General features: G+C 30.8%; 3 protein-coding genes across 3 annotated transcripts; 2 read left to right on the top strand and 1 right to left on the bottom strand.

Annotated features, from left to right (window-relative positions):
• Positions 1–272: 272 nt before the first annotated feature.
• Positions 273–3,739, bottom strand: LOC137807435 (uncharacterized). Its single transcript, XM_068608080.2, has 5 exons — positions 3,563–3,739; positions 2,999–3,447; positions 1,184–1,433; positions 917–1,102; positions 273–833 (listed from the first exon to the last, which is right to left on the bottom strand). The coding sequence occupies exons 1-5, from the start codon at positions 3,663–3,665 to the stop codon at positions 487–489; spliced, it is 1,335 nt and encodes a 444-aa protein (XP_068464181.1). The 5' UTR covers positions 3,666–3,739; the 3' UTR covers positions 273–486.
• Positions 3,740–10,518: 6,779 nt separating this feature from the next.
• LOC137807434 (PMP3 family protein At4g30660) lies at positions 10,519–11,114 on the top strand. The gene is made up of 2 exons (XM_068608079.2): positions 10,519–10,717; positions 10,806–11,114. Exons 1-2 carry the CDS (start codon positions 10,628–10,630, stop codon positions 10,941–10,943), a joined length of 228 nt encoding a protein of 75 aa, XP_068464180.1. The 5' UTR covers positions 10,519–10,627; the 3' UTR covers positions 10,944–11,114.
• Positions 11,115–16,860: 5,746 nt separating this feature from the next.
• On the top strand, positions 16,861–18,575 carry SKIP1 (SKP1 interacting partner 1). The gene is made up of 2 exons (XM_068608078.2): positions 16,861–17,327; positions 17,750–18,575. Exons 1-2 carry the CDS (start codon positions 16,981–16,983, stop codon positions 18,321–18,323), a joined length of 921 nt encoding a protein of 306 aa, XP_068464179.1. The 5' UTR covers positions 16,861–16,980; the 3' UTR covers positions 18,324–18,575.
• Positions 18,576–20,983: the final 2,408 nt, after the last annotated feature.

Raw genomic sequence — 20,983 nt, 5'->3', positions numbered from 1 at the left:
TTACAACTAAACAAAATTATCCTGGGTTAGTTTTTCATTACTGTAAATTTAACAAGTCAAAATAATACATTTTCTACATTTAAAAATTCACTCTATTATGCAATATATTAATCTTTTATCTTATTTAAACTAAACTATAACAATTTAGAAAAATAAATGTTTAATGAGTTTTGACAATTATAATAAACATTCCCATGATCCTATAAATCTTAATTATAAACCAGCACAACTTTTTAAATACCAAGATTGAAACTAGACAGCTTGAAACAAACGTTAACTCAAAAATATTGCACTTTTTTTTCTTCTTATTTCTATTCATCTAAACAATACATCTTTTTGTTTAATTTCTATTCTTTCCTCTACATTTCAATCCAAACAAAAAGGACAATGTCTTCAAGTTCAAACTCTCAAACATACTAAAATGGGTTATGTTAATAAAGAGACAAGTATTCATGAATCTAAGCACAAAACATATAACATGTGTTGTTACTCCGAATTTGCAGCAGCACAAGCACCAGCAGAATTGTTTAGGTTAAGTTTTGTAATATTAGCCAGATGCCTTTTTCCACTTTTATGACTTTCCATGACAACTTCTGAGTGAGTTCGAACTTGACAAAATGCACAATAAAATTTAAACTTCTTCCTTGTTGTTGATGCCTTTGTTTTCGGAACTTCTTTCTCAATGGTTGCTTCATTTTTAGTATCTATGCCACCTGAATCGTGACTTTTCTGCACAGCCAAGTCCATTTTTATGAGTTCTACTTTGTCTTTGTCTTTGTCTGCAGGACTAATGCCAGATCCAATTGTTTCACCATCCTGTCTTGCATCCAACCCTGAATTCATGGTAACAACACTTTAGTAGCTTTCACACACTGGTTACTTTTCATTAAGGACAATGTAGTTTTGGTGCTCCTACCCATTTTTTGAGTTGTAAGGGACACTGCTTTAACGTTGTGGTTTTTCCCTTGAAGATGATCATTCAAGCCCTTTTCACCTGTTGCAACAATCTGACATAATGCACTGAGTTCTACTTTGCCTTTGTCTTTGTCTGCAGGACTAATGCCAGATCCAAGTGTTTCACCATCCTGTCTTGCATCCAACCCTGAATTCATGGTAACAACACTTTAGTAGATTTCACACACTGGTTACTTTTCATAAGGACAATGTAGTTTGGTGTTCTTACCCATTTTTTTAGTTGTAAGAGATGCTGCTTTAACCTTGTGCTTTTTCCCTTGAAGATGATCAGTCAAGCCCTTTTCACTTGTGGCAACAATCTGACATAATGCACAACTCCACTCCTTCTTGGGTTTCTTCTGCGAGCTAGATCCAGCATGATTGTCATCACCTGGAACCAGTTTGCGCTTCGCACCACCATGATTAACATCTAGCACCTCTTTGCACTTCAAACTAAGAAGATCAGCATTTGGCTTAGCCTGCAACGGGATAAACAACATAATATATTATAATAACTAGTTCATTAAGAGCTTAAGCATTCATTATATATTTACTCCATCTTCTCAATTAACAGAGTGATGCAAATATACTACAAAGAAATGTATTGGGTATGTGTGTGCTTCTTTGAAGGTGATAGAATGCAAAAGCCAATGAGCACCAGTAAAACCAAAGGCTGAATCATGTGTTTATGGATTGAATACAGCAGGGCTTCTTTACTGTTTGATAGATAAAACTAAATGATGTCTAGTGAGACCTTTGTTGGAGAAGAAAATACACTGTTCACGAACAGAAGAAAATACAAAACACTCTTCCAATGCACTTGTGACTTGGCCCACTAAAAATGATACTTTAATTTTTATCCATCAAGCAATATATCTGTTTTGAGTAGTTTCTTTTGGGGAAAAAAATCAAGAACACTATTTTCAATGTAATTGCTTTTATAACTCAAACAAAGACGGCAATGAGTTGTTTTCACCTGTGTTTTTAATTTTGAAAACAAGAAAACATATTCCCAAAATAAATACCAAATAAGTTTTCCTTCTTTCTCATCTCCAAAACCATTTTCAATGCTTTGCAAACAGGTCCTTGATCTTATCTTATCCTAAAAAAGTGTTTATTCTACGGAAAATGAAATAATATGAAACAAGTCCATGTAATATGAAACTGTTTATTCTTATCTTATTCAAAACACAATCAAACAAGTCCATGTAATATGAAATAATATGTCCCAAAATCACTTGTTAAAGAATTAAAAATAAGAAGTTTTCACTGAAAAATGTAAAAATATACTCTATACTAACCCAATTCAACTATTTTAATAAACTTTCTATATTTTTATTACTTAATCAGTGTCCTCAAAACATTGATTAAGAACACCTTTATATTTTATCTGACATTCAATTTATAAAGTAAACATTCAAAATTTCAACCCTCTAATTTTCATCCCAGGGTCACATCAGTGCTAAATGAGTACATGCAATGAAAAAATTATACAACCTGTATGGAGGAACTTATCAAATGATAATCGGTAGATGAAGATAAGTTGCCTCAAATTTTGAATACTTTTTTAAATCTGAACTATCAAAATAAAAATTATTCCCAGAATAGATGCTGTGGAACTCACTAAATGAACCAAACACCACAATATATTCAAAAGAAAATTCTCAAACAAGCGACAACTTCTAACTAAATAAATCATCGTTTTCATCTCCACATTATCACCTTTGTTTTTCCTAAACAATCTCAAAGTAAAGAAATCATAAGTATTGAAAAAAAATTAAATTATTTCCTACACAAAATCAAATATATCAAACTTAGAAACCAAATTCATGGATACTTATCACCTTAGACATTACTTGTGCAGTTTAAAATACTCTAGTTACTATTAACAGAAAGAAAGAAAGAAAGAACAAGTGAAGATCCTAATGATGGCTTACTATTGTTTAATCCAAAAATTAAAACAAACAAGCTTTTAATAATCCAAACACCACTGTAGAAGACAGGAAAAAATAAATAAAGAAAACATGAAATAAACCTCACTAACCAATTTTATTATTTTATCCTGGTTAGTTTCATCTGGTATCTGCTTGTTGAACTGTGTGATATCAACTTTAGGGGCTAACTGAGGTTGTGGTCCACCAAATATGTTGTTGTTATGATCAGGGTTGTTCAGTCTCATTCCTGGGTTCATAGAATACGAGAAGACTCGTTCACCAAATGTGACTCCTTCCATCCTGTGCATGGGCATTCTCAGTGCTCTCTCCGACGCCATTTCTCTCCTAACCTCCTCCTCCAAGTCACGTCGCCATGCCATCTCCCTGGCCAGAATCTCTCTCCTTATTTCCTCCTTCTCCAGTTCCCGCCTTATCTGCTCCCTTACCATCTCTCGCCGGATCGATTCCTCGGCATTGATCGGGTATACTCTCGGCGACGAAGGGACAATACTCGGAAAACCACCAGAACACGGAAAACCACCAGGACTTGGAAAACCACCTGCAAAGAGGAGAATAAAAGGAACCCATATGAGAAAAACATCGTCTTTCAAATAGCTACACAAATGGGTACGGTGTAAGAAACTGATACGAGAAAAAAGTGAAGTGAACGTTACCTCGTAATGGGTGACCGGAGACTAAAGGGACAATGGAGAGAGGGCGCTGCTGTGGAGAGAGGGGAATGCTTCGGTTTTCGCCATCACGAAACTTGAATTCCATCGAAACAAAGAAAACGGAGAGAGGAAAAAGAAAACTGTGCAGAGAAAATCAGAGACAGTAAATGGCCGAGTACAGTGATGAGTTTGAAAGAGTGGTTAAATAGAATGCAAGGGGCAGAGGATGTTCACACGCGCTTTCCTGGCGCGTTATTTAAGGGTGTCATTCATTCTGGTTTTTATTTTTCATCAAAAAGATAAAATTTATTCTATTTTGTCTGTGTAATAATCAATTCTTCATATTCCAACCTATCTTTCTTCCCTTTGAAAATAATAGAAAAAATATACTTTTATTCCAATTTTGAATGGGACCTGAATATCTTTTTCTCAGTTGGACTTTCATTGGAATCTCACTGTATAACAAATTTCTTCATATAGTTTCTTTGATTTAAAAAAAAAATACTTAAATGTGAATAAATATTTAATAGGTTTAAGATTGGTATTATCTATGGTTAGAGATTGAGTCTTCATAATCTAAATAACTAAATTATTATATTTTATATTTGTAATTAATAATTTAAAGTATTTTAAAAGAAAAGCATTAACTAATTAATAATGTTTAATATCTTGCATTTATTTCTTTTACTTATTACTGTATTATGTATTCTTTTAATTAATTTCAAAAATTTATTAAAGATATTTAGGATATCTTTACTACTAAAAGACCAAAAAATAATTTTAAAATCTCTAGTGTTAAATGAGGAAAATTTTGTTTATATATAGTAGTGATGATTCAGATTTAAAATTATGAAAAATGATGACATTAGCTGAAAATATCGAAGTTAATTAAATTTAAAATCATAAATCTAAACAATAAAAAGATATAAAACATTTTAAAATTAAAATCCACATAATTATTTATTGATTAAGATTAGAGTTTTCAAGATATGTTTGATATGAAAGACCAACTCTACAAATTCTTAAAAAAGGAAAAATATAACAAAATATTGTAATTTAAATTAAAATTTAAAAAAATCCTGATTTATTTAGTTCAAAGTCTAAATATGTATTGACTGAATTTTAAATTTATGGACCGGGTCATTTTTAAAAGTAATAATTATTTTTTATTTAAATTTAAAAAAGTAAATAATTTATTTAATTTGAAAATTCTCTATTTTAGAAATTTGGAACAAATGTAAAAATTAAAAATATGTTAATTTCACCTTATCAATAAAGCATTATATAGTTTACATGTCTATGTAGTTTTTCTTATTATAAAAACAAAATTTTACTAATATGATAATTGACTTGATATTTATCAACTAGATTATTAATAAACCGATTAACACATTTCTTAAATGAATATGTGTAAATAAATAAAAATTATACAATGAGAATATACGTTAAAATTTTAAGTATTTATTTATTTAAAGAATATAAGAATATAGGATTCAAGACAAGAGAGTTATCTTTGAAATATTATTCTGCTTTAGATTTGTTTAGAAAATAAATAATCAGAAGAATAAGAATTTGTGGAGCCTTGATTGAATTTAGAATTTCAGGTATGATATTGGATGAATATATTTATGTACACGTGAAAATAGAAAGTTGGTAGTTGTAACTGAATTTGGTGCATTTGGAATGAAAATCAAATGATTAAATTGTAATTAAATGAATTGCGATTGTGAAGTTCATTGAAGTGGTGATTCAATAATTTGAATTTTGAATTATGATTTTGGGTAAAATGTTGAAAGACATAATTAAATATTAACTTTTTATATAAGTATATGTTGAAGTTTATTTTTGAAACAGCATTGTTTTAGAATTTGAAATTTGGATCAGTTAAGAAATACAAAGGCTTATCATTTGTATAAATAAGATATAAATGTACTTATTAAAAATAATTAGCAAATAAGATAATTTTATCTTAATAAATTATAAAAAAATGATGTTTAATTCATCTAATTATCAGTGACTGAAAACTATTGGAAAACATTTTTATTACACAAAAAAGACAAATAAAGGGTTTTATCTGTCTGAAGCCTTTCCTCAATCCAATCGAATTTCGACAGACAAATTTGTTTATCTCTGCATAACAGTGTCGACATTGTAGAGTATACTGTCACAGAGAGAAAATGTGATGTAGCAATTCAATTAATTTGATTCTTTTTTTGGCTCTTATTTTGTTCCTTTGTTACGCCATTCACGCTTCATTCCAACGTATATATAGTATGGTCTCTATAAAGAAGCATAACTTTTATTCTTTTACTTTTTTGACTGAAAATATTATTAAGTTTAATACTCAAGTCTTGTAATAAATTTCTCTTAAAATAGATTAATGTGACAATGGACAATTTTTCTAATTAAAAAATAATACTTTTTAATAACTAAATTAACTTTTTAAAATTAAGAATAATTGAAATTTGTTTCACTCTCTATGTGATAATGGTATGAAACAAGTTGACTCAATTATGATGCATTGAGATGTGAGACAAAAAGGGTTATTGGTTTGAAGAAGTGGTGTGGTGGTCACTTGTAAGAGCATCAAAATCACTACTGAAAATATTGCCTCAGAGCAGAGTCAATAACCCTTTTTCATAGGTTAGGAATTCAAGATTCTTTAAATTCAAGAATCACTATAACAATTTTCCAATTTATATTTTCCCAACAATACTTTCTATGTTTCAATTCAATAAGTATTAATAAATATAATATAGCAATTTTTAACACTAAAATGTATAATAAAATATCATTTTACAAACTTTTAACATATATAAAATTCTACATCCATCACATTGTAATACTATTTTAAAAAATTAACACAATACTAATTAAATTATAAGTATCTTGTTTTCAGTTTAATTTTGTATTTATTTAAAATTGTATCACTTTGTTTTTTATTTATTTAATTAAATAAATGTTTAAAATATACGTTTATTGTATACATACGTGTATAATCTATATCATATATTCAATTTACCTTTTTTTGTCTTTATATTTTTTTTAGTTTTGTTTTAGTTTTTTGTTTTTCCTTATGTGGTATTTTGATAGTGATTTTTTTTTTCTCATTTAGTTTCAATTAAAGAAGTCACCTTTTTGTCCCTTTACAGGAAACTGAATTTTCTACCATCACTTTTTGAAATATATATTCTCACCTCATGATTCCAACCAAGATTAATTATTTTTCTTTTATTTCTATAATCTGGTAATAGGTACAAAATAAAGCCTAATTCCTTTGTTTAAATATTTATTTATTATCATTCTTAAAATAAAAGAAAAAAATTGTGATTTGAAATCAACAATTAAATTTAGAAATAAAATATTTCAATAGAACTTTAAAACATTTTGATTTTTTCTATAGAATACCATATCTATAGACACTAATGTAGATTTTTTTAATAATTTTGAAATACATTCACATATCTATGATAAAATCAATAAAGATTTTTACATGTGTAATAGAAAACAATAATAAACATTTTAGTTTATATTACTTCATTCCAATGTAAGATATATTCAGCTTTTATTTATTTGTTGATCACAAAGAGTTGTATTAATCAAATAATAATTATAAGTATTTTTATTATCATTTTTAACATACAAACACGTACACAATGTTAAATTATTTTTTAGTTTATAATGGTTCATCACCATCTAAAATATATGCAATTTTCTTTTGTCAGTCACGAAGAGTTTCACTAATAAAATAATAATTATAAGTATTTTTATTATATTTTTAATGTACAAATGAAATATCACTTCTCATTATCCATTATTATCATGCTAAAAATACAAAAACAAATTTGTGATTTGAAATAAACAATTCATTCTATAAATAAAATATTTTAATAGAACTTTAAAACATTTTGATTTTTTTTCAGATATATGAGACACTAATATAGAGTTTTCTAATAGTTTTGAGATACGTTTACAGATCTATGATAAAAATCAATAAGGATTTGTACATGTGTAATAGAAAACAACAGTTAACATTTTAGTTTGTATTGATTCGTCACAACCTGACATATTCAGTACCACGAAAAAGTGGTACTAATCAAGTAATAATTATTTTTTTCATGAGTTTGCTTTTATTTATATACGTCCTAAAAACATAGTTCAAAATTGAGTGTTTTTTCTTATTCTTATGTGCTTTTGTAAATTTCATATTGAACATATACAAACTCAAAGGTTTGGTGTATTAAAATTTTATTTGAGAAGTCTGATTCATCTTTCTTTAAAAGTAGACGCTTTAACATTTAGCCCCTGTTTGGATTGGAGTGATATTGTAGTTGCAGACGAATGTGGGGTGTCACTCCCGTTTGGATCCAGTTATGGTGGAGGGTGTGGGTGAGGGGAAAGTTAGATCAAATGAGAGAGCATTCAGAAGTGAAAAGAAAGGAGAGGGTGAGGGAGTGAGTGCCAAGTAGGATGAGTGAAATATCATTTATGCCCTCACTAGATTTTTGGATGTATGTGGACATTGGACGTGAAGCATGCATGTGCATCTGTGAAAAGAAGCTTTTCAGCAGCAAACACATAAGATTCCTGAGCATTGTTCAGGAATTTGTTTAACCAAGTTCAAAGCTAAATGAATGCATAGGCAAGTTGGTGAGACACTAGATGAGCATAATAAAGAGGTGCAACAATATATATGTGGTTCCCAAACTCACAAACCTCACAAAGCAGAGGCAATTTGGTTATTCACAAAGCACATACCTAGAGAGCTGGGAGAGGGTCGTGAGTGCGTTTGGTTCTTCGTTTGTAACGTCAGATGAGCTGTGTGTGAGTTTAATTTCATTATTAATCGATCATCACTGAAAATGAACATATGCCATAATCGATTATGTGGAAAAGAATAGTTGATAATCGATTATGTTAATGACATAATCGATTACACATAAAAATTTATGTGAGATAATCGATGAAGATAAAATATTACTTCAATCTATATAATTCTATCCATCTTGCCTCACATAAACTAATTATGATTATGCAAGACCAGATATTAAGATATAGTAAATATTTTCTAAGCTCCATAGTTTTTTATTTAGAGTCTATAATTTAGACAACAACCAAAATCAATTTTAAAAATATGAGTTGTGCGAACATTAATAGTCCCTAAATAAGTATTATTTAGTCACTATTTTTCGATACTAGATGATACACTCAATAATACTTATTGATATTGTTATATAATATTCTCCTTTATTTTAACATTTTCACATTACTCATAACAAGTTAGTTGTGATTAATAAGAAAAACATTGTTATACTGTTACTATGTCTTTCTTATATAACTACAGCAATTTAAAGTTTTATACGTAAGATTTTGAGTGTGTTATTAGTAACATTTTAACTATTATTGAAAACAGTTTTTGGAATGTCAGCTTTTATATTATGTGAAAGAGTAAGATATATTTAAAAAATATCAACTTATTTCACATAATTTTTTAAATCTTTAACAATTTAGTAATATATTTTTGTAAAATTTAATTTTATACATATTTTAAACAATTAAGTAATTAAAAACTATAAGAAATTAGAAATAATGAGAAAAAGGGGAGTTAAAAATAAGAAAAACGAATAATATAAAAATTAGAACTAATATTCTTAAATATAATTTTTTCTCTCATGTAAGAAAACTTATTTAAAAAAAAAATTATTAGAATGTGTACGAAAAGTATTAAAAAACAGTAATGAATATATAGTTTCATTTAAAACAATTTTACTAAAATAGTATGGTTCGTAACATTGATATTGACACGAGCACTTATGCTACATGAATACGATATAATCTTTAAAATTTAAATACATAAACACAAATTTATATATTATATAATTATAAATTATATAAATTGAAAATAAATATTTATGTGTATAAGTATATTTTAAATTTTTTTTAACAGAAAAGTTTATAATTATTTATTTATTATTTTTATAATCATAATAAAAATTTATTAAATAAATTTGAGTATTTTTTTTCTTTTTAAAATTATGTTAGAATTGTGCTAAGACTAAAATTGTTAAAAATTTAATAAATATTTTTTGAATTTGATACTTCACGGATATGTGTCTTACAAATGTTATACAAATATTAGTGTTCGATACTTGTATTGAACACCGATATGCTTAAGAGAAATGTTCAAGTTTCACGGGTGTCTTACTAATATTATACGAGTATTAGTGTTCAATACTTATATTAACACCGATACGCTTAAGAGAAATGTTTCTATACGTTTAAGAGAAATGTCCGAGCCTCGTAACCTTTTAATACTATTTTATTTTATTGATACATAAATAATAATTAATTTGAAACAAATAAAAAAATAATATTTTATTGAAAACTGGAATCATTAATCAATTTAAATTTTTTTTGAAAGATGGAAACTATGGTGATGATTTTCAGAGAAAGAAATTATATCTATTATAAAGTTAATCGATGTACTTTTTTTTGTAGGTGTGTGATTGATGGTGTGGAAAGTTTTTTTCTGTAGGTGTGTGATTGATGGTGTGGGAAGTAACGTAAGGAAGAAGAGAAGAGTGTAGCAGTTGCGATTTTATTCATCTGTCATCTCACATCGCTTCCATCACTTCATCTTCCTCCTTCTTCCACCACCGTACATCACTGCCGGAGGCAATCTCCGCCGTCAATGTTTACTTTCACGATGGAGCTTCGCGCTCTTCTCAGCAACTTCGGTAACTTGGATACAGTTACCCCTCTCAACGACATTGTTTTGCCTTGAACTTGTACAGTGTCAAGAGTTGTAGGAGAAGTGAAGGGTTGATGGATTGAAGGACAAATTTGGAAAAGGAAGAAACAAAAAATCTCAACCCTTAGTTAGAAAATAATAAATCTAACGGAAGAGAATTAGTTGCGTATCAGTACAGTTGTCATGTGCATATCAAAACTAGACTCAATCAAATGACAGGGAAAGCCACGCGAACCACGCAGCTTCCATTCTGATAGTGATTTAGAAGATCAGGAAGAAACGCATTAGAAGCGTAGAAGCATTCATCACAGTGGAAGATGCCGACACGGTGTGAACTATGCTGCGAGTTAATGATCGCGATCTTGCTTCCTCCACTCGGAGTTTGCTTTCGCCACGGTTGTTGCAGCGTGAGTTTCCTCTCTCTCTCTCTCTCTCTCTCTCTCTCTGTTTCTCTCTCTCTGTGCGAGATCTGAGTCTGTGATTTCGATTTTGCAGGTTGAATTCCTCATCTGTTTGCTCCTCACAATTCTAGGTTATATTCCTGGCATCATTTATGCTCTCTATGCCATTATCTTCGTTGATCGTGATCAGTACTTTGATGAATACAGGCGTCCTCTCTATTCGCAATACTGATAGTTTAAGTTCGAATGCCTTATTGATGTTTATGTCGTGCTAGTGTGCGTAACTACTGCAGAATTAAGTTCATGTGCTTGTTCAAAATTGAAATTGCTTATGGTTTGTAGAATCAATTGTTTTCGCTCTTGAAGCTTCAACAACTTTTATGCAATCATGATTCTTCAGTGAGGCTCCGTGTGTGTTGTGCCTTTTGATTTTGCGTAGATCTATGACTCAAGTAATATAGGAGCATCGAGATTCTTTAGTTTTGAGGGGTTTGACTTTTTAAATCAACACTACGTATTTTAGGGGCCGTTGGAAGTTATTCAAACGGATAAGAGGAATGTTCTGTTTTACTAGCTGTTTACGGTGGAAGTGATAACTGATACTATAGTCAGTTAATTGATTCATTTATGTTATGTCTCTGCGCTGTTGATTCATTTAGTTAGTAGCTGTTTGAAGATCTAGTTAGCAATGAGAGAAATCCCTTTCATCTTTCACTGGTGCTTTATTCTCATTTCAGAAGAAGTTTTCATTCTCTGAAAGTTTCACCTTCTCGATTTAATTCTGGAATGGCAATAGAGCTCCTTTCCTAGGGTGCTCTGCTACTGCTGTACAAGATCGTTCGTCTCTGATTCTTGAGCTCTTTCTTCTCTATTTGACTATTGAAATCTTCATATTCAAGTAAGCATGGTGAATCCAAATCGGATTCCGGGTCCTTCTAGCCCTTTCTACGTGCATCCAAACGAAATCTTGGAGCATTATTGGTTTTTTCTTGATGTTGTCATAGATAGAAAGGAAATACTTAAGCTTAAAGGAAACAGAGTAAAGGTAGAGTTTTACTAGTTAGACAACTTGTAAAGAAAAATAGATAATAGCTTTCATGTCATAAATTATTTGATTGTGTATAAGGTGAGCTATGAAAGATATAGGAGAAGACTTCGTACTGTTTGGTCACATGTATAAGAGGAGGCGTGTTTGACTTCCTTCCCCTCCTACATGCCTCCTACATAAAAGTGTTTAGTCCATTTTGTAGACACTTTTACTTTGGGAGAGAAAAGTCATTTGTTTGCAAGAGTAGTGAGTGCTTGTAAGAAATTGAGAGTTTCAAATTTTTAGATTCTTATCTTGAGAACCAGGTCTAGTGGCTAATCCTTGCTTATCTCATTGAGTTTGAGTGGCAGAAGCTTCTTTCTAATTCTTAGTTTTTTATGATCTTGGTTAACATCCAAGATAAGTTAACCTCATCCTAGGTATTTCTATCTTGTTGTTTCCTATTCTTTCCTTTAATCACATCTGTTCTTTGCTTAGTTTATTCTTTTTATAGGTTGTGCATAACCACCAATAGCTTTGGCCATCCATGCTCCAACCAAACACCACCTTGAAACACCATCTAAATTCACAAAAAACACATCCACCCTTGAAATTAATTTTCGATCATAACCACCACAAAGAACACCTACAAACAACTATCAATATTCAATCAAGATCTTGAACCTCTCTTCCTTAAAGCTTTCGCAAACCTCTTCACCAAAACCCAACCAATAAACATCCAAGAATTCATCAAGAAACTTCTTACAATCCAAACCAAAGCATGTGCTAGAAATCTGATGCCTTAAACCATGGATTTTTTCCATTGGAGCTGGAAATAGTTTATCCACTTCTTGGAGCAACCTTCCAAGGTTCTCATCACTGCTCCACATGTTAGAGATAACCATTCTTCTTGGTCAAAAGTCTCAACTATGGCTTTAAAGATTAAATTCAAAGAACAAGCTGCTTTTGTTGATGGAAGTCTTCCTTCCAAGTGGAAGAAATTGGACCTTAGCTAGAAAATGCATCTTTTTGGTTTTTCTAGTCAAGCACAAAGGGTATTTTTTGTTTGATCTAAAATTGGAGAAATTTTTCTTCCAAAGGGTTGTGAAATTCTGTGAGAAGAAGTTTTTGTACATCTCAACCAATGATCAGCCTACTTATTATCTCTTTAAAACATTTCATTTGCACCCCTACAACAAATGCAACCATAAAAAAAATATGATCAGTCAACAACAAATAATACCAACCCTTCCATAATTGATCCTCTGGGTTCAACACCACCTACATCAGTATCTTCATCAAAATATTCCAGCACTAAAATATGCCCACGACTCATTGCTCTTAATTAACTTTACAACTGAACCCTTGTGTTTGGAGTCACAGGCTAGGTATCCAATGTCTAACTCGCAGATTTTTTTTTTTCTCCCAAACCTATGCTATGAAAAATAAGTTTCGCTAACTTTGGAAAAGAACCAAACCTGGACACCCACCAGAGAAGATGGCAATAAGATACAACTAGGTTTTCAAGTTGAAGCAAAATGAGGTTGGCTCAATGGAAAGGTATAAACTTGACTAGTTGCTAAGGGGGGTATTACTTATACTTGTGGAATTTATTATTTAGAGACTCAATCCAATGGCCAGGATGACAATTTGGAGAGCTTCTATCACTTGCTTTCACATTCAATTGGCATTTGGACCAAGTAGATTTCAATATGGGGATCTTCACATATAAGTATGTATGCAGCGTCTTCTAGGCTTAGAGACCAGCTCGAATGATTAGAAGCCAAGAGCGGCCTAATTAATTTTGAACTATTCCTAGGAGCAATCCTAATCTGTTGTTATTTTTTATAGGATTCTCAAGTGTTTTTCAACCTCTATGAATTCTTAAGTGTGATCAATCTAAAATAAACATTAGGCATAGAAAAGAAGAATAATTACTAAATACAAACTTGATTAAACTAGAGTGTACACTAAATTTGGTTTGGCTATATCCAACCTTAACCATAGATAATTTAGTCACTCATTAATCTATGTTGGAGATCTAACAACATCTAGAGATATGGCCAAAATATAATATATATTGGATGCAAATCTCATCTTATCAAGTCAATTTTGTAAGATTGAGTTTGACTTAAAATTTACTTTTTTAAAACACTATTAGAGCTTATTAAGGACCCATTCTAACGAGATTAGTTGGGCATATCTTGCCACCCGCTATTAGGTCCCCTTCTATTCCCATGCTTTATGTTCTTGACGTGAGAGAGTGTGTTGAAAATCTCACATCATCTAAAGACATAACTAAATTATAATTCAGTTTTGTAAAGTTGAATTAGGTTTAAAGTTCATTTTCTTAATAATCTAACGACCAAAATCAATGTTGAAAATTTTGATTAATGTTTTCGATTGTTACTTTCCTTTCTTTATATAGTTTCCAAAACTTTTAACATGGTTAACTTCTATTTTTTGACCTATTTATATGATAGTTATTTCATTGACCAATGTCACATGGTTGTTGCCTTCATCTTTGCTCACCTAAGCGAGCATTTAGTCTTAGGGTATTTCTTGACTTCATTCAGTTAAGGGAGTCTTCATGTCATGCCAAGCTGCGGCCTTCTTTGATATTACTTGCTTGGGTGATCATTTAGCCTTGCTGAAGTGTGCCTTCTAGTACCTTTAAAACCAACTTCTAACTTTACTTTCTTGAGCCAGGACAATTCATCACTTGGTGTCCCTAATGCTTGACTTTTTAACTCTTCTCATTCAAAGACCTGGAACCCTTGTTTAAGTGAGCCTTTTCTTGTTTTACTGCTGACTGTCTCCACCCGATCGAGGTTTTCAATTTCTTAACCTGACTACATGGGAAAAACTCAAGAAAAACATTAAAATTCCCAAGGACATTATTTTCTGAAGTTACTATTAAAATGACTAAAGTTTATTAGCTTTTTGAGACATTCAAGCTCACAAGCATAAGAAATGTTTATAATATGTCCAGTAATCGTTGTATACTCTGCGATTATCAATTTGGGGCTTCTAGGTAATAACCTCTTTTAAATGAATCGTATTAAGGAATTGTTGAATGTAAAACATAGCCTCAAGGATATTGGTTAATTCAAAATTTCTCCTTGGCTTTGAAGTTGTCGGGTCTCAACAAGGAATCAATATTTTCAAATGAGAATATGCTCTTGCTGTCTAGCCAATTTCCACCCCAATGAATTGCTTGGAAAAAACTGTATATATCCAATCCAAGTGTATGTTGAAGACTAGTTGGGAGACTCTTTAATCTCACGCGTACAAGGCCAAATATCCACAGAGGGAGTCACTAGAGCCAATTTTTAGTCTCGAACTATCCTTCAACGTTTAGCAGCAATGTGGCTTTCTCAGATAGAAGGATGCACACTGGAAAAGCTTTATTTTTCCTTGCAAGCTCAGCTCCTCAACTTCAAGGATTTAGTCTTACTCGTTTTTTTGCTTTTTCTTGGGGTCATCTCTTTTTTCATGGAAAAACAAAAGGCAGACTGCATATATCCATATTAAAAAATCATTTCATTAAAAAAATAACAAATCATATTTATAATAATCTCGAAAAAAATGTGATTTTTGAATATCAAGAAAGTTATCCTTTTATCTAAGATGGTTAATATTATTAGAATTTGTATTGTTGATTGTAAACTGTTAAAAGTTAGTCTTCAACTTGCATATAATTATGTTCATATTTTTTCATCATCACATTATACCAATTCACATAACTATAATTGCTTACTCAGTTATACATACTGGAGTTATTGTAAGAAAATATATTTGAACTCTTATAATCACATTATAGCAATTCAGATAATCATAATTGCTTACTCAATTATAATTATAAAAGATACATTTATAATAACTTTTATTTTATTTTTTTATATTGAAAGTTAGTTTATTATGTTGGGAATCTCTTCTTAATTGATGGAAGAATATGATGAATAAATTTTGGTAAATGATGTGATGGTGATTCCAAAGTTTTGTAATTATAGTTTTAAGTGTTGAAAACTATGAAATTTAATCAAGAAAGTTAAAAAAAATCAAATATCTTGAAAATAATAAACATTAAGTGAAAAGACTAACGTGAGAAAATTTATATCTAGTATGAGACTATAAATAGAAAGACATTCTAGTCTAGTTTAATTGGGTGTGATTAAATTTTATTTACACACATTTTAAAAAATAATAATAATTTCTAAATATATTATTAGTTTAAATTCATTATAAACTTGAAATTCCAATAAAAAAAGTTAATTCTTTAATCATTACAAGATAAGATTCAAATAGAAAAATTTAATTGAATACTTTAAACTTTTTTTTTGTCATAAACACTACAATTGTAATTTATTATGTATGTAAAGGTAATAAATATATATATATATATATATATATATCAGATAAAAAGAGTAAAGAAAATTAAGATAATATAAACCTACCTTCTCTTACAAAAAAATAAAAAAAATAAAAGGTACTAGTAAAATCCTACCTTAGATACAAAATAGTTAAACTAAATTTCGATAAGTATGTTAAGAATAAAGCAAGAATTAAATATAAGAACCTAAAATTTAACATTTCAAAAAATTACTATTTGTAATGAAGTTAAGTTCTTTTATAATAATCTGCTAGCGATTATATTAGAAACATGAGTTTATCCTTTCAAATATTAATTTATTTATATTTGCGACTGAGCAAAAAATAGTATTATTTTTAGGAATTATTATTAATGCATATATATTTTCTGTTTTATTTTTTCATCTACTTTTCTCTTCCAATATTTTTATTCAAGTTATATTTTAACAATTTATATTTGAACATACTTTTAATCCCTTAAATATTATTGTATTTTATTTTTTCCTTTTTTTTTTACTTTTGATCCCTGTTAAATTTCCTTTGTTATTTTTTTTCTTGTTATTATGTTTTAATCTCTATAAAATATTTTTTTAGTGCGTATAATATTTTTTAAAATTTTGTATTGGTCCCTTTAAAAAAACACTCAATAAGGACCAAAAAAGCAATCTGCATATTACAAGGACAAACACAAAAGAATAATATGAAGAAATTAAATAATATAACAAGAATTAAACAAAAAGAAATATAGAGAATTTAAAAAATATACGTAGACATATTTCAGAAAGAAGAAAAAGGGTATGAAATGGAAACAGCGTGTAATATAATAAACACAGAATTGAAATGTTGAGTGAAATCTGATTCCAAAGGAAGAATGAAAGCAGAAACTGAGCCAAAGGAATTCGAGTCAGATTGGGGCGAGTTGACTCGCGAGTTACTCATCAACATCCTCTCTCGACTCAGCGTTGAGGATCGATGGCGCGGCGCCATGTTGGTCTGCAAGTCATGGTTCAGCGCCTTCAAGGAACCCTCTCTTCACTCCGTTTTCGACCTCGATCCCCAATTCGACTCGCCCCTCGAGTCAACTCGCTGGTGGACCTCCGAGTTCGAGGCCAAGATCGATTCCATGCTTCAATCTGTCGTCCAATGGACCCAATCCTCTCTCACACAGTTACGCATTCGCCACTGTTCCGATCGATCTCTCGCCCTCGTCGCCCTAAGGTTCCAACTTTCTCCCAAATTCCCATACCCATTTGTTTGAGTGTTTGAATGAAAAGTGATTAATGTTTTCTTTGTAAAAGCGACTTAGGATAATTAGGATCCAGAAGATCATTTGATTTTAAATCAACTAAAATCCAGAATCAACTATTCAATGTTAACTAATCATGTTACCTACATCTAAAATCGTATTAGCTGGTATTTTCACGTGATTTTGGATCATTTAACGTGAATCAAACATGTCATAATTAGTTATGGTAGCATTTAAGATTTCGATATCATATATGCTATGTTTTTTCTTTTAAATTAGGGCTTTGATTATGAAATTCTAATATTTTAATTTGTGTGTTTATATGTTCCTTCTATTGTGAATACAACGTTACGTTGGAGAATTTAACACTTTTTAAAATATATTTGCATTTCAGATGCCCGAATATTGAGGTGTTGTCTATCAGAAGCTGTCCTCGTGTTACTGATGATTCTATGTCTAAGATAGCTTTGAGTTGTAAGAAGCTTAGAGAATTGGATATCAGCTATTGTTATGAGATAACCCATGAGTCATTGGTGCTGATTGGAAGAAACTGTTCCAACCTTAAGGTTCTGAAAAGAAATCTCATGAATTGGCTTGATCCTTCCCAACACCAAGGCATTGTTCCTAATGAGTATCTAAATGCTTGCCCACAAGATGGAGACGATGAGGCTGTTGCAATTGCTAATTCCATGCCTGGTCTTGAGCATCTTGAGATTAGGTTCTCCAAATTATCAGCCAAGGGTCTCAATTCCATTTCCCAGGGATGTCCTAGCCTTGAGTTCCTGGATGTGTCTGGGTGTGCTAACTTAACTAGTCGAGACATTGCAAATGCTTCTTCTAGTTTGGTGCACTTGAAGGAAATTAAGAAGCCAAATTTCTATATCCCCAGGTCTGTCTTCCACACTGAAAGGTATGGACATTGGAGTTTATATGATGAGAGGTTTCAAACAGATATTTTTCGAATCTGATCTGTGAGGGGAAGATTGATCCAAGATATAAACACTCTGAATTCATCACTTCACCTTCTTTCTGCTGCTTTGTGGAGATCTTAGTTGAGTCTCTATGGTCATTGTCAATTTGTCACAGTCAAGTATATATTGTAGAAATTATAATCTATGTAATTATATGTTGTTTGCCTTCCATGTATTTAGAATTATTTGACTATATGTGTTGCCTTGTGTCAGGTTCTCATAATAGATCTACCTGATAATATTCTAGTTTGATGCTGCTGCATTACTTCTTTTATGTTTCTCTTAACATTGTACGGTATTGTCTCTGAAATTGATGTTCTTAAATTAGAGTACCCTCAGCGTTGCCATTGATGTAATGTAATGATGTATGCTTATAGGACATTTATCTACAGCTAGAATTTGAATAGGTAATCATTGAGTGGATAATTGCCTTGTTATTGAAGCTAGTATCATTAGGGTAAGTTTTGATTCTGATGTTTGAGATGAGTTCACTCTTTTTATTCAGAATGCTATCCCACTGTGTAAGATTTCGTTTTCGATGAAGAAATGTCTCTAGACATTCAAATTTTAATTCAACCATGGAAAACTTACAAAGATGATCCAAGAAAATTATGTAGAAGATGATCCGTAGTACAAAATCGCGATTTGGTTTTACAAATTAACTAATAAGATGAATTCAATTTTTTTTTTTTTGTAGTTTTTTCCAGACTTCAAAGATAATTTTTTATTGTTTTCCATAAACTTTTATAGAAACGTTTATCCAAACATATCAACATTGTATTAAAGCTAAGAGCAGGACTACTTGTTTGTATAATAACTAGTATTCTAGAACGATGTCGAGGAATATTTTTTACTTTATTTTGTAAAATATTGAAAAAAGTATTGTGATATAAGATAAAATATTTTTAACTGCCTTAAATAGCACACAATAAAGTAAATATTGATATAAAATTATGTCTGCTTCGAATTTAGATAATAAAGATTTAGGTTCAAATCAATAAAATTTTATTGAGTAAATGCTTTGTTTAGGAAATTTTTTCGATTATATTTTAAATGAAATCTACATGTTTTTAAACATAAAATGTGATACATTGAAAATTAAGAAAATTCAATTAGAGTTAAAAATAAAATTAAGTAAAAATATTAATGGTGGATTTGTAAGATCCTTTCTCCATCCTATTCATTTCTCATTTTTTTTCTTTCCAAAAAGAATTTCTCTCTAGTCTCTCAAATTTCTTTCCTCCAAAACTCAATTCTTTAGGAATCTGATCACACTTCGTAGTAGCTTATGAGTTAAGAATAATTTTCAATTGATTAAATTAAGTTTTTCTTTACTTTAAAGATTTTTTTATTCTATTTCTTTCTTTCCTCGTGAATTTGTCATCAATCTTGTTAGGATTAATTGAAAAAGATGATTATCTCAACTTGGTTAAGCTCGTATTGAACTTTGACTATATCTAAATAATTTGTTCTAGGTCTCTAGGTATTGAATAATTATCCTGTTAAGGCTAGAACTTTCTTTAGAAGTAAAGAATTACACGTAAAGAAAACTATTTATATTTTTTTATAGAACCTTAGGATAGATGATCTCTATGTGAAGGTGACATGGTTTTATATCTTAAGTTTTATAGATGGTTTTATATTGTCTAGATATATTTTAAATGTTTGAGTTTGAGATGAATATTAATTAAGATAAGATTTGTATAGTTTGTGTTCTTGTCGGTTGACTTCTTCGTCGAATGACCTTGGCTTCCAACTCTAGCCTCGATCTGCCCCTGGAACACGGCTCCGTTGAAACAGAGGGTTCTTATCTGTTGATTGCACTCCGACGATCAAGTTAGTAAAGGACTAAAAATAAAGAAGTATTCAGTTTCAGTCGTACCTGGGGTCTCAAGCCCCTTTTATAGCTTACCTCTTGTAACCATTTTCTATCACGAGAATCTAATCTCAACTGAAAGCATACTTAATAGGAGAAACACATTTTGTTCAGGGGTGCCTTCTCTCGAGGTGCTACAATTGAGAAGAATCTTATCTCCAAGGAGTGCATAAAATAATAACAGAACAACCACCAGGGCACCAACTCATGCGCCAACATCAGGGGTACTTACGTGGACACCCTACTCATGGTGCTACGTTATCTTTCATTATACATGCAACCTAACCACTACGTGTCCTAAAACACACGAGCTTAGGTCTAAAAGAAAACATTTACTTGACCTAGACCCCATACGCACTAAGCGCATCCCTAGGTCCACAAATATCCTTTATTAACTGTCTTGCATTTACGTACAAGAGGTTACCTTAGTTATACCAAAATAGATTTACTGTCCAAACTGGACCCAAGCACATGGCTCATTACACTGGCCCAACAACGGAGCTGTCCTACTTGTGCCACGCACCGAGATCCGGTCACCGAATACTGAGCCCCGAGCGCCCTGGTCCAATACACAAGCCTCCAGACTCGAGCTGAGCTTGCTTAAACAAAGAGACTATTTGTGTGCTATGGTGGCTTACATGTCATCTCACAATGGGCAGGTGTGGCACAGCACACGAAGCGTTTTTTAGGTGACATTTCACCATACTCAATCGTAGGCGCACACGTGACACTCTTATCAACGGTGAAAAAGCGTTGTCGCTTTCTATTCCCATATTCGTTT

The sequence above is a fragment of the Phaseolus vulgaris genome, chromosome 3, assembly GCF_051622355.1.
Source record: "Phaseolus vulgaris cultivar YP4 chromosome 3, ASM5162235v1, whole genome shotgun sequence".
Taxonomy (NCBI): domain Eukaryota; kingdom Viridiplantae; phylum Streptophyta; class Magnoliopsida; order Fabales; family Fabaceae; genus Phaseolus; species Phaseolus vulgaris.
This window is presented reverse-complemented; position numbering and strand designations above follow the sequence as displayed.

Coding starts and splice junctions, on each gene's coding strand:
- LOC137807434 (XM_068608079.2), top strand. CDS start 10,628: ATGCCGACACGGTGTGAACTATGCTGCGAGTTAATGATCGCGATCTTG. Junction 10,718..10,805: donor TTCGCCACGGTTGTTGCAGC/GTGAGTTTCCTC, acceptor TCGATTTTGCAG/GTTGAATTCCTCATCTGTTT.
- LOC137807435 (XM_068608080.2), bottom strand. CDS start 3,665: ATGGAATTCAAGTTTCGTGATGGCGAAAACCGAAGCATTCCCCTCTCT. Junction 1,434..2,998: donor AGGATAAAATAATAAAATTG/GTTAGTGAGGTT, acceptor ATCCCGTTGCAG/GCTAAGCCAAATGCTGATCT. Junction 1,103..1,183: donor TCTTACAACTAAAAAAATGG/GTAAGAACACCA, acceptor CCATGAATTCAG/GGTTGGATGCAAGACAGGAT.
- SKIP1 (XM_068608078.2), top strand. CDS start 16,981: ATGAAAGCAGAAACTGAGCCAAAGGAATTCGAGTCAGATTGGGGCGAG. Junction 17,328..17,749: donor CTCGCCCTCGTCGCCCTAAG/GTTCCAACTTTC, acceptor TTTGCATTTCAG/ATGCCCGAATATTGAGGTGT.